This window comes from Zonotrichia leucophrys, chromosome 4, assembly GCF_028769735.1.
Source record: "Zonotrichia leucophrys gambelii isolate GWCS_2022_RI chromosome 4, RI_Zleu_2.0, whole genome shotgun sequence".
Lineage (NCBI taxonomy): Eukaryota > Metazoa > Chordata > Aves > Passeriformes > Passerellidae > Zonotrichia > Zonotrichia leucophrys.
In genome coordinates this window covers 52,330,066-52,342,780 of record NC_088173.1, presented here as the reverse complement: position 1 = coordinate 52,342,780, position 12,715 = coordinate 52,330,066, and the positions used below count along the sequence as shown (strand labels likewise).

At 42.3% G+C, this 12,715-nt stretch overlaps 1 protein-coding gene across 19 annotated transcripts in view; it reads right to left on the bottom strand.

Moving 5' to 3' along the window:
- The window catches only part of CAMK2D (calcium/calmodulin dependent protein kinase II delta), a 120,903-nt gene that overhangs the window by 65,177 nt on the left and 43,011 nt on the right, over positions 1 to 12,715 (bottom strand). For all 19 annotated transcript variants that reach the window (XR_010439977.1, XR_010439976.1, XM_064711678.1 and 16 more), the window contains one exon: positions 8,656 to 8,715. Coding sequence is in view for 17 of the 19 variants with exons in the window: in XM_064711678.1 (XP_064567748.1) it covers positions 8,656 to 8,715 (60 nt within the window). In the remaining 2 variants the exon portion in view is untranslated. The remainder of the gene's footprint in view (positions 1 to 8,655; positions 8,716 to 12,715) is intronic.

Below are 12,715 nucleotides of genomic sequence, written 5' to 3'. Positions count from 1 at the left end.
CAAAGCAGGCAGGCTGAGTCCTAATTTCCATGTGTTGTTTCCAATATGTATCTAAGATTATGTAAAACCTCTTACTGAATGGGCAGTCCATTAATAAAGATGCAGAAGATGCATATAAAATGCAAAACGCAAGCAGATTGGATTTATGCACCTGACATGGCCCATACATATATGCACTTCCAAACCCACACCTTGGAAGCAAGGAAATTCTGCATTCCTAAGAGTTTGTTGCTGTTTATAGTTTTTAGTCAAATTACACTTTCTTTAGGAATTCATGTCACAATATTTAAAAATGAAAGCAAATGCAATTTTAAGAAAAGAACAAAAACATCCTAACAGGGATGCTGCTGTATTGGGGAATATACACTTTTCCTTTCAGTACTTGGTTTGCCGGTCAGCAGGGAAGACTGAATAAGTCTTCTCCAGGGTGCAAATGGCAAGACAAGAGGCCACAGACACGCGCTGGAGTCTGGACAACCCCGGCTAAGCACAGAAACACATTTATTTATTTATTTATTTATTTGGATAGGAAGGTGATGAAACACTGGAGTGGTGCCTGGAGGGGCTGGGCAATTTCCTTCTCTGCAGTATCCAAGCTCAGCAGGATGGACTCTGATTTACCTAAATTTACTGCACATGGTTTGAACAGGGATGTAGGACTGGGTCACTTCCAGAAATCCCTTCCAACACGCATGATTTCATGACCCATGATATTTTTTTGCAGAGGGCTGGGTAGGTAAGTAAAGCAAGATGTCCGTGCAGATGAGAGTAGCCCCACAGACTGTCTCTCCTAAGGAGTCTCCTGGCTTGGGATCCCCTCTGGAAAAGGAGCAAAGACATTCCAAGACGCCACAGTGAGCTCCTGAAGCACCGCTCCTGACTTATGGCTCAAACCAAAGCATGACCGTGGTCCAAAGCCAGACCTTCCTTTTGCCTCCTTCTGTGCCCAGCTCACATGCTGAGCATTTCCCCATCCTGCCCCCATGTCTGACCAGATCCTTGCCTGCTTGTCTCAGGGAAATGGGGGAGTGTGCAGGGGGATGCAGCTCTCAGGCAGCACCGACAGCCCAACCCTTTCTCCTTGGAGGTTCCTTTTCCAGAAGCAGGGTGAAAGGTGATGTTGTCATCTTACTGCAGGGGTTCCATACTGCTGTCTCCTTATCACAAACGCTTCAGACCTCCTTGGTGCTTCTCATGGGCAGCCCCTCAGAGCACTGACTTGTTCTTCTTCACAAAGCAGCCACTGACTCCAATTCCCCTCTCACCCAGCCACCCCACTCTTTTATAGCATTCTTCCTCTCACTGGTTACAGCTGTGGCCTGGTACAGTCAGGCCTGTTCCTAATCTTGGAGAATTGGCCCAGCTGCAACTCCTTAGGGGTAAGATTACTGCCTACACTATGTTTATTTTCTTACCTTCTATCCCCCCACAGGGTGACATACTGGGTGATAGTAACCACGGGCTAGGATGCCAAACACCCCAAATGGGCAGATTTAGGCTGTCTGGGAAAGAAATGCTGCCTGAATGAATTGCTTCTTTTCTCTAGGGAAAAGGAAAAGGCCAAGACAAAAGTGTCCCACAGAATGGGTTCAGCCCAGAGGCACAAATGCCAAGGCTGAGGCAGGATTATCACAGAAAACACATGACAAGTTTTACCACCCCTGCAGGAGCTGCTTTAATGCCATCCAGTGATGCCCATCCACACAACCCAATATACTGCAACCTGGTTTTGCTTGGGGGTTTGTTTTTCCTCACCCTCAGATCAAGTAAAGGTTCCCAATATTTGGGTATTGATCCAAGAACCAGTGCAGAATTCACCTATTAGACCATCAGCAACATTGAAACAGCAAAGGGAACAGAACTTACAACATCCCCTAAAAAAGCTCTAAAAATGTCTGTGCTAGCTTAACTGAAAGAAAAAGCTTAGTTTAGCTGAAGTAGTAGAGATCTCTGTTTTTGGAGGAAAGAGTCCAGAGGAAAATTACATATTTGTGGTTTAGCTGGGAGTCATGATGTCTATCCGTATGCAGAACACGTGGTTGCAGATTCATGACAAACAAAGCTTTCAAACAACAAAAAAAATCTAAGTTCTGAAAGATCCATCTTGTGCGTGCAGAGAGAGAGAGCAATTCATTTCAGTCGAGTTTATTTCCACAGCTCTTGAAGTCAGTGGTGCAGACAATAATGAAACTCTTCATTCCAGGAAACACATATAGAAAGTAAAGCACAACAAGAGAGGAAAATACAAATGGGAAGTGTGGCAGCCACCCCAGTCCTCACCCCCCACAGCAGGATCCTCAAGAGAGGTGTTCAAATTCCACTTCCCGTTTCTGTGGGTGACTCTGGTTTACATTTCAAATGACTGGCTGCAAAAGGGGTGTGGGCTTCATGGAAATTAAGAGAACCTGGACACACTAGGAAAAGAACTTTTCATGCATTTAAGGAAACATAGAAACAGAGGCTTAAGCAGGAATGGAAAATGCTTCAAGATCTGGTTCACACTTGATTTATACTGAATCATTACCTATTTTGGTGCAAATTAGGCATGTACTTTCTGAGGCATAAAATTACAAAATCAGTGGCAAACCTTAGTGAAACCTCATTTCCTTGGTCTGTTATGGATCCTGCTACAGTTATCAGGAATATTGCAGCCAGCAATGCTTCACTTGAGCTAAAATAACCTTGTGCTCCATTAAAAGGAAAGAGAATTAATGTAGCATGGCAAAGAGTGGTGTCATTGTCTGCACTCAAAGACATTTTTATGCTCCACAGTAACCCAGAAGAGCAAAACTTAAAGATGCAATGCCACTTAGCAGAATAAAAGGATTCTGCTGCAAACAAAAGAGACAAAAGCTGTAACACCAAATAAAGCTGCCTTCCCCTCCTTTGCTGGCACTCAGACCACATTAGCTGATGCCTCAGATGGCTCAAACTGAAAATCACTGACACATTGACTAGCACTACATAACTTAATCTTTTAACTGTGGGGGGTTCTGACACTCCACTCACTTCAGGGAGGAAGCCCATCCACACCAAACCCTTCCAACTACAGAAGTCAAAACTTTCAGGCTCTTCCTCTTGAACATCAACATACATTCCCAAGAACTTCAGCAATAAAAGGAATCAGATGCACAGCAGTAACAAAAACTGCTGAGAAGGAGAAAGGCTGCAGAAAACCCAGCTGCAACAAGCCCCACTATGCCCCCCTGTGTGCTCTTGCCTGGTGCAGTCTCGTTCCAGTACATTTAATCTCACAAATAGCAACTGCAAAACCAGCTTCTGTGTTCTGTTGTTGCACTTCACTAGTCAGTTACTTGCTGTAGCCATGGCTGACTTTAAACATTCAATCTGTTATTTTAGAATACTCATTAAATGGGCTCTTAAATATGAAATCATGTTATATCACTGGTTTATTTGGTTTCTTGATATTTTATTTTAATTCTCTCAAGGACTACGGTGTACCTTATTCATCATAGGAATTGCAAATTTAATTAATTCAACAGAATGGATGAGATTTAAAATTACTGAAGTGATCAGCTCATGTAAGCAATAAAAATAATTAAAAAGGAAGTGAGATTCTCTAATGCATCAGTCCCACGCAAACTAAAGCTTCAGATTTATATTAAAAGTTTTATTTATTTATTTATTTGCATAGCTATAGTTAATAAATCCCTGAGGACCATATTCACCGAGCATAAATTTATATAGCTGGGGATTGGTTTGAGTTGCACTGCATCAGGAAAGAACAATATATTTTTGACATAAAGTAAAACCTTAAATTAAGCTCAGAAAAAACATTGTGCTAAAGAACTACATCCACTTAATCTGAACAGGCCTGATTTTTACCCTGTGTTTGGTTTATAGAGTAACTTAACTAACGCCAGCTGAGCTACTCACAACTGTGCCACAGCAAGACAAACTTAATTCAGAAAGGAGTTACTGCATTCACACTTTCTATATATTAATAGAGTTTCTCCTGAGATTCTTGGGGCTTTATGAAGTGTCATGCACATACTTGGTGAACATAAACATAAAGGACATATTGTTGTGCACAAAGGAGACACCACCACACCCACCCCCAGCTTTAATTACTTTCTGTTCAAAAAGGACAAGGCAACACACAGTTTCTTATTTTTCCCACATGAGGAACTTAACAACTTGACTGTTCATGTTTTGTGTTACAGTGGGAAGGAACTCCAAAATGCAGGCTTTTCCTACCTTTTTGTTGTGGCAGGAGGATTCAGTAAGCTAGACACCAGCACAGAGTGTGGTGAGGAGCAGTGCCAACTTTGGGTGCCACCAATTGCCTCACCATTGCTGAGAAGTTCCCAGCTCAGAGCGTGGGAATGAGCAGGCTCCAAATGGACACCAGCACACTCATGAGAACCATGTAAGGGATTTGTCTCTTTCCCTGTGCTGTCCCAGGCTGCTCTGCATCAAGGCTGCCTCCTGGCCTGCTGCAAGGCCAGCCTGCCTTGGGAAGGGCTTGCTGGGGCAGAGGCCTTGCTGCTGTCAGAGCACTCTTGAGGCGATGCCTCAGCCCAGCCTGGCCAAGGCTGGGGCAGCAGACCCACAGAAACAGGCTCAGGCTTAGCAGGGCTGAGTCTGGGCCTGGCAGTCCCACTTACCTGCAAGTACCCTGACTTACTTCTGGGAGAGAGCCACTCAGGGACAGCCTGGCCTTGTGCCAAAAGAACCTCATTTATCACCTGAAGTGCTGCCACATGTCAGTAAAATCTGCTGCTGCCTCTGGCCAAGGGATGAAGATTGATCAGAGACAGACTCGAGGCTGATGTTGCTGGCTAATGGACCCTGCCTGCCTGCCACAGCTTGGACACTGTCTGTAAGGGCTGCAGGAGGTCGCAGGGCAGGGAATAATGAGCTGCAAGGAAGTGGGAATGCAAAGCCAGCAGAAGCCCCCCAGTAGTTACAGAGATCTTGACTGTGTAAGTACCATTAAGAAAACATTACCTAAACACAGCACAAATCCTGCAAGAGCAAACTCTGCTCGGGAAAAAAAATTCCACGGTTTCACCAGGTTTGAATCAGCAGTTTTCCAGAATGGGTCAGAGCTTGTATCGTCAGACTAATGCAGATTTTATCATTATTTGGGATGTCATAAACCAAAATCAGCAAAGCAGCTGTAAATCCATGCCAAACGTCATAACAAGATGGTGCCACAGTGTTACACCACAGAAAATGTCAATTGCAAGACTAGAAATCAGAGTGCTAAAAACTAAGTTTGCCTCAAGTTAAAAGAAGACCAAGAAATCAAAGTTTACCAGAAAAAGATAAAGGAGAAAATCGGGAAAATGACAGTAGATTTCTTGGTGAAGAGATTATTATGTAGCAATTTTCTTTCCAAACTTCTAAATTAAAAAAATGGGAGCATTAGTACACATGGAACTTCTGGAAAATTAATAGCTACCCAAGATGACAAATCCTGTGTGGGTACGTGCTCACCAAAGGAAGTAAGCTTTTATTGTAACTCGATGTGCAATCTCACAAAGATAAAGCACTGGGCTCTCCAAACAGCAAGGCTTAACCTACATTTTCATCCATTTGAAACTCTGTAAAAAAGCCACTCTCTACACACTGATGTACAGCCATGTCACCAGAGTCAGACCCTGAGAAACACAGCAATGCTGAAAATCACACTAATGCACAGCCTCCTGCAGCCCAGGAGCTCTGTTACCACAGGAACATGAGCTGTGCTTGCCTAGAAATTTCCTACCACAGTGCAGCACAGGCCAGATTACTCAAGTACAGCTGGAAGAGGAGAAAATACCAGAATGGCCAAAGACTGATGGGAAACAAAGGATTCTGAGCCCCTTTCGAAGTTTCTCCTCAAAGCCTGCAAGTTCAGCTAATGAGGCTTGTGCCTCATTCTAATGGCCACAGAAAATTCAGTAGGGCTCTTTTTACTGCAGTGATATTGAAGGACTGAGGTAAGAAGAGGTAGAAATCACAGCAGTGAGTATTGGTGAGGAGTAGCTGTATGGGAAAAGGATGAGGAAATTCTGTGGGTTTTAAACTTTCACACATACATTACTTAAGTGGGAAATGGAGATGAGAAAAAGGACAACAGAAAATACTGCTTGCAATCCATTTTCCTTGTTTTTCCTACACCATTCATTAGACATCGTAAATACAAGGCTGGACAGAGAAGAAATCATAGATTTATGAAAAGGATGAAGAGAAGAAAGATGCTGAAAAATTAACAGAATTAATTATGTGCAAAGCAGTGTCTGCACAGAAAAGCTCAGCTTTCAGAGATGTACTGGAGCCCTGCTTATAGAAGTGAAACAACTTCTTCAAGGAAGATTTCCATGACACTTCTTGGCTATGAACATGGACAGTAAGGACTGCACAGAAACAGAATCATTTAACATTCAGCCTTATTTAGCTTTCCAAAAATAACTCCCTGTACACGGTCATCTTTGAGAAACCACCCCATCAATTAAACTAGACTTCTGCTTTCCTACAGAAATCACACTGAAAAAAACAGTTACCATTTTTTTCTTATTTTTCTTAACTTACACATACTTATTGTAAGAGCTGAGCTCCCCTCCTCTGGCACGCTTCCTTTTTCACTCTTTGTGCTTCCTGATGTGATGCAGCTCCATTACTCACCAGAGATGACAATTTAAACAGGGATGTCATAGTGACTCAAGCATGGGAGCTCCAGTGGGGTGCTGGCAGCACTTGGAATGATTTTAGGGTGATCATTTAGCTGGCTGAGGGCATGGCTGCAGGAGAAGGAACATGACAGAACACAACATCTGCTGCCAAACCCCAGCATGGTAATTCCAGGTCATGAAAATCTCCTCTCAGCCAGATCTAGAACATGGCAGTATTTCTGAAACAGGAGCAGAACACTTTGTGCAGACTTGCAGAGCCCTACCTGCCTGTCACAGGCTGTCATTGCCTCTGTGCACTCCAAGCCAAACCTCACAGATACAAACTGTGCATGTGCAACAGCTGGCCTGCCAGAGGAGCTGAACTCCATCCTACACTGCTCAACAAGCCACTTGACAAACTGAAGACTTGTGACCACATGGAACCAATTTAGGCTTTTGTTTCAACTGAATTCTGTGCATTTCAGCCTTTCCCCTGCATCAGTTCACTCTTGTCTTTTGTTCATTTTCCCCAACTTGTGGAAGCTCATAAATATGTCCTGGTTCTAGCAAGGCCCAGGTGGATGGCTCTGCAGTCTGACTACACCATGTGTGTAACCACAGCTGCAGAAGGGCTGCACCTCCTCCCTAAAAGCACTTGTACATTCGCATAGCTCTCACCATTTTACAATGCAAAACCTTTGGCAAGATAAAATAGCACAAATAACACTCCCTCTTCCTTCTTAACCAAATTTCTAGGTCAAACCTGTAAGCCTAAGAGAGATGCTGCAGAAATTTGACATGTCATTTGAGCCATGGTACGCTTGTTTTCACCTCCTATTTATCCCTACAAGGAAGGAGCTGATTTCATCCCAGGTGATGCCTCAAGAGGCTGCCTGGAACAGAGGCTGGACAGAGTTAAAGCAATGAAGTAGGTATTTATTCAAAGGATCCACCTCCACCTCTGCCCAAGATGGACCCAAAAGGGATGCAAGATGGAAGACAGCTCACAAATGTTCAGACTCTTCTCAGTTTGGTCCATTTACATATTGGGGTTAATGATTCAATTACAGCTTCAGATTACCAAGGCCCATCCTCCCAGATTGCTCTCCTCAATTCTCCATTGTATATAGTTCTTTGGGCCTGAAACTACAACAGTGGCTTGGTTCTCAGGCTGGAGAAGGACTGTTTGGTCTGACTACCCTGTGAGGAGAACTTGCTAACATTTTATATGAAGTTCAGAGTTACAGAACAAAGCAGTACAGAATCTGAAAAATATGAAAGCTAAAACTTATGTCATCGCAGGCACCAAACAATTTTATTAGTCTAAAAATGCCATAACAAACAGGAAATTCCTCCCCTTCTGCAGAAGTCTCAGGTACAGCAAATATTCTTGTGAGAGATACCCTTGGCATATAATTCAGTGTATGAAAAGCTGAAAAACCCAGCTACACTCTTAAGTTCAAGGTACTTACCTGCCTACACTGTTTCTAAAGCAAAGAGACAAACATACCCCATCCTCCAAAATAACTTTATTTTTTTGCTTTACATGGTTACAACACACAACTCTGGAAATAAAAAGGATAGAGCTTTCTTCAGCTTGGAAGGACGGAATCTCAAGCACAAAGTAAAATATAAAATAAGCATCTCACTAAAACCAGCACTAATTATTGACATTGGTCTGTCTCATTGTGCAGCAGACACTGTCAGCTGAAATTCTTCTGCAGGTCTCCAAAAATCATGAAAATCCTGCAAACAGCCCCTCCTGCACAGTGCTCCAAACGCCCCAAAGCCCTGGCACAGAGAGCTCAGGCAGAGCAGCGGCTCAGAGATGAGAACACTGCAACTGCTGCAGGTGATCCATCAGATCATTGCATCCCGCAGCAGAACTCACAAGGAACACCATGAGACAAGGAAAGAGTCCTGACTGGAGTTACTGGCACTTGCTTTCTGAGCTGCTCTTTGTATTTGTTAATTTCCATTTCCCCCAAATTTTCCAAACCAATAAATAATGGACAAAGCAATGAAATGTTCCTACCGATATTAGGATGCTTCAGGAGACGACAGATTCTAGCTTCTCTCTCCAGTTTCTGGTGATCTGCATCAAAAGAAAGCAAAACAGTTGCTGTTAGTATGAAGATTAACATAGTTTAGAGTATTTGCTTTAAAGAATCATCACATTATCATCATCTGATGGGATCTGTAAAAAATGTCTCCTTTATTTAGATCCACTAATATTTTCACCCAAACTGTAATATTGAATTGATTTGTTTTTTACCTTTGGGTAGAGCAATAGGCTGGAGCTCTGGCCTTGTACATCACTGAGCTCTAACAGTCTTTTCTGGAGATAAAATACTACTGCTTGTGTCAAGCTCTGTTCTTTACAATAGACAACATAAATATTCCAAAATACCAACTTTGGAAAACAGAACTGCTTGAAATGTAAAGAACATGCTTTGAATCTTGAAAATATTAAGAAATGAACAAGTTTAGAAAAAGTTGCTTTGATAGCAACTCTTCAGAGTCAAAAATTTAGCATCAGATGTTAGAATTAAGAAGTTCAATTCTTACTGCGAAGTGTCCAGTTAGATATGTAGGTCAAGAGAACTGTAACAACAGATTTAAAATAAAACAGAGAAAGCAAACACCACCTTTAAAATACTTAACACTTCAAGTTTCTGACAGCATGTTTTAAATCTGGAGGAAAGAACAAGAAGGAAAACTTGTTTAATTTTCATTTTTCTGCAGTTCATACTTCCTAAAATTTGCAGTCAACTCTAACAAGTGAAACAATTTTACATCTGGTAACAGTTCAGATTATTAGCACATGCTTTTATGAACTGGGATAGTTCTTGAGCTAGTCACTACTTGTCAACTGACCCATCATACTTGCTGAGGCCTAAGGGCCTCCTCCACTTGCATGAGAAAATTTGTCAGCTTAACCCTCTTTACCTTCATATTTACTAAAAAAAAAAAGAAGAAATCAGAAGTTCAAAGTATTAAAAAGAACTAGAAATCTGCAACATAAGCTTAAAGCTCTTTTTCTAAAGTTAAACTCTGCCACTGAGGTTTCCCATGAATATTTTTGAATTCAGCTGCAGCAAGGCTGAAACATAAGCACAGACATCTACAGTTACAGTACCTTCACGTCCAGCAGCTCTGGCTGTAACTTAATCCTGGGCTGAGCACTTGGCACATTACCCAGAGCAAGCAGGGAGATGATCTGCAAGGCAAACTGAACTAAGCTGGGGTGAGAACAAAGACGAAAATGTGAACATTGCCTCAAAAGCAAAGCAACAATTCAGGGCTATTGGACATTTAGTGTGGGAGCTGGGGCTCTTGTGCACTACCAGCTCTGCTTTCCAAGGCTGCTCTGTACCACCTCCAGCTATATTTACAGATCAGGCAGCACAGCCAGAAACCTGGAAGGTGTCCCACAGGCTTCTATGAAGTGCTAAAAACATCCTGTGTCGACTCTTCAGGAATAACACAGCTATAATAAAGAACTTCATCTCCAACTGTGAATATGATGTATAAACAGTTGAAATTTCTTTGCTATCAACTGCTATATCACAGCTTCTGAACTGACACTAGATGTGATTCATATAACTTACTGAGTATAACTGTATTAATTAAAAAAGCACACCTGATATTTTTCAAATCACAGTAAAAACATCTTAGAGATGCTGCTGCATCATAGAGATGCACTGCAATGTGTGAAGGTAACATCTACATCATCATCATTATTATTGACTGCATTATGTATTCTCAGGTTTTTACTCCAAACTGCACCAGTATATTGATGGACACCAAGCAGGAGTTCTCTGCTGAAATCAGAACAATGAAAATCTGCATTTAACTCCTTCAGTTGTTTGTGTCACAGTAATTGCTGTTAGTCAGTGTGAAGTGATGCAGTCACTTGCTGGGTGCCTGCAGGTACCTCCCAGCCTGCACACCGTGCTGAGGCAGCAGAAAGAGCAGTGAATGCTCCCTGAGCCAGGGATTCAAGTGGGCATTAAGGTCCAGAAGATGACAGCTGCACTTCCAAAGAAACAGAGCATTCCTTAGTGTTGTCAGAAGAGTAAGTCTGCAGTGTCTAAGTGTTTGGGGGTGGGACCAAATGCAAATTTAACTTCATGTGATATCCAAGAAAAGTATTCTCCTTTAAAACCTGCGCATTGGTTCTCTGAGTTTTAGGAACTCCTGTTCCTTCCTCTCTGCACTGGGTTTATTTACAAGTCCTTACGACTGCCACTGCCGTGCCCCCCGCAGCTATTTGTGTTCCCATGCCTCCTGCCAGGGCCCAAGTGCTGGGGAGCCAGAGGTGAATGTCAGAGGGCAGGCTCACCAAAATACTTCGAGCACTCAGCTCCCAAACATCCCAAGGGTAAGGTGTGCCACTGCACAGCCCGCTGGGAAACGGGGCTCCTGCCATACCGCCAGGGAAACCACCCGGGAGGCACCAACTCCCCAAAGCCTCACAAAGTCTGGGCTAGCGTCTGGTGTCAAATGTTTATGTTACAACAGCAGCACAGGAAAAGTTGTGGAAAAAATAAACGCAATTAACAGGTCACTTATCAAGATCAAAGAGCTAATTCCTCTCAAATTTGACAACATATCATTCACCAGCTAAAACTGCTTTACCTGCCAGGTAAACACAAACCAGGAAAAATTATTATCAGGAGCAGGAAGCCAAGCTTGAAAGTCACAGATAATAAAAAGGGAACACACAAGTACATTTATATACTTGTTTCCCTTGCTCGATTTTAATTACCTGGACTCAATTACAAATAGGTCTCCTACATTGTCTGCCTAAGAAATTGTAATTAGTTGAAAAATACAAGCTCAAAACACAGCAAAGCAAATGCAGAAGAAGGAATGCTCTACGAATTCTAGATTACTTTAGCAAAGCAAGTCTCCATAAGTGAGCAATGGCCTCTACCACAGCAACAGCCCATTTCCAAGATTGGAAAAAGATCACTGCCTGTCAACCACTGATAGCATTGGAAAGAAGCAGCAATGAGAATAATGTGGGTTTATTAATGGAAAAAACCTTGCAGCCACCTACAAGTTTAATTGGATACAGAGCCACGAAAAAAAAAAGAAAACAACAAGATTTGATGCACTGAACCATTAAAATCTCAGCCTTTACAATAACTAATGAAATTCTGTGAAACCTAAAAAAGACAGAATATAGCTGTAAAACTGGGGGTAATCATAGACTGTATGAACTTAAAATCTTGAACTAGTTCTCATTCATATGATGATGTTCTAATAGACCCAAAGCTAATATTATAATTTATGACACCAGATTCAGAAAATTAGACTGCCTGCATTGAGTTTCTACTAGGTAGGCTAATAAAATAACTAATTTACAGCAGTATCAATATTTGTTTTCTTACATTCACCTGGACAGCATCCTGTGCAACCTGCTCAGCTGAACCTACGTTAGCAGGCGACTGGATGAGAGGATTTCCAGAGGTCCTTTCCAACCCCAAACACTGTGATAAACCTGGGGGAAGCTGGCTGGGGCTGCTACTCAGGAACTGAGCAGAAACTGGTCCATGAACAGCTGCATCATGCATCACTTGTTTTGGATGTTTTAATTCTTTTGTCAACATCCTCCCCCTATTACTTATTATTATTCTCCCTTCCTTTTCTGTCTCAGTGAACTATCTTTAACTCAACCCCAAAATCTCAATTTTATTTCCTCTGATTGTCTCCCCAGTCCTCCTGAGGGTGTGGGAAGAGGCAGGGAGGGAGGCTGTGTTCAGCTGCCTCTTTGCTCAAACCATGACAGTGGGGACCAATTCCATCACTAAGCCCCTGCCTGAGCTCCTTCTTATGAAAGGCAATTTACAGACCTTCAGCATTTTGCAAGCATTCATTTTCAGCTGCTAAGATAAAACAAGAACCACATTTATTCATGTAACAGTCCATCACACAGCTCTTTGAATTTTCCATTACTGAGTTCATGCTACAGCAGTGCTCACAGACAAACCTCAGTTGGCTCCCCTGTTATTCCTAAAGAAGTAAATGCTAAGCAATAGAGGCCTTCAATTCCCAACAGCACTTTTTCAAAATGAATGCTCCAGCAC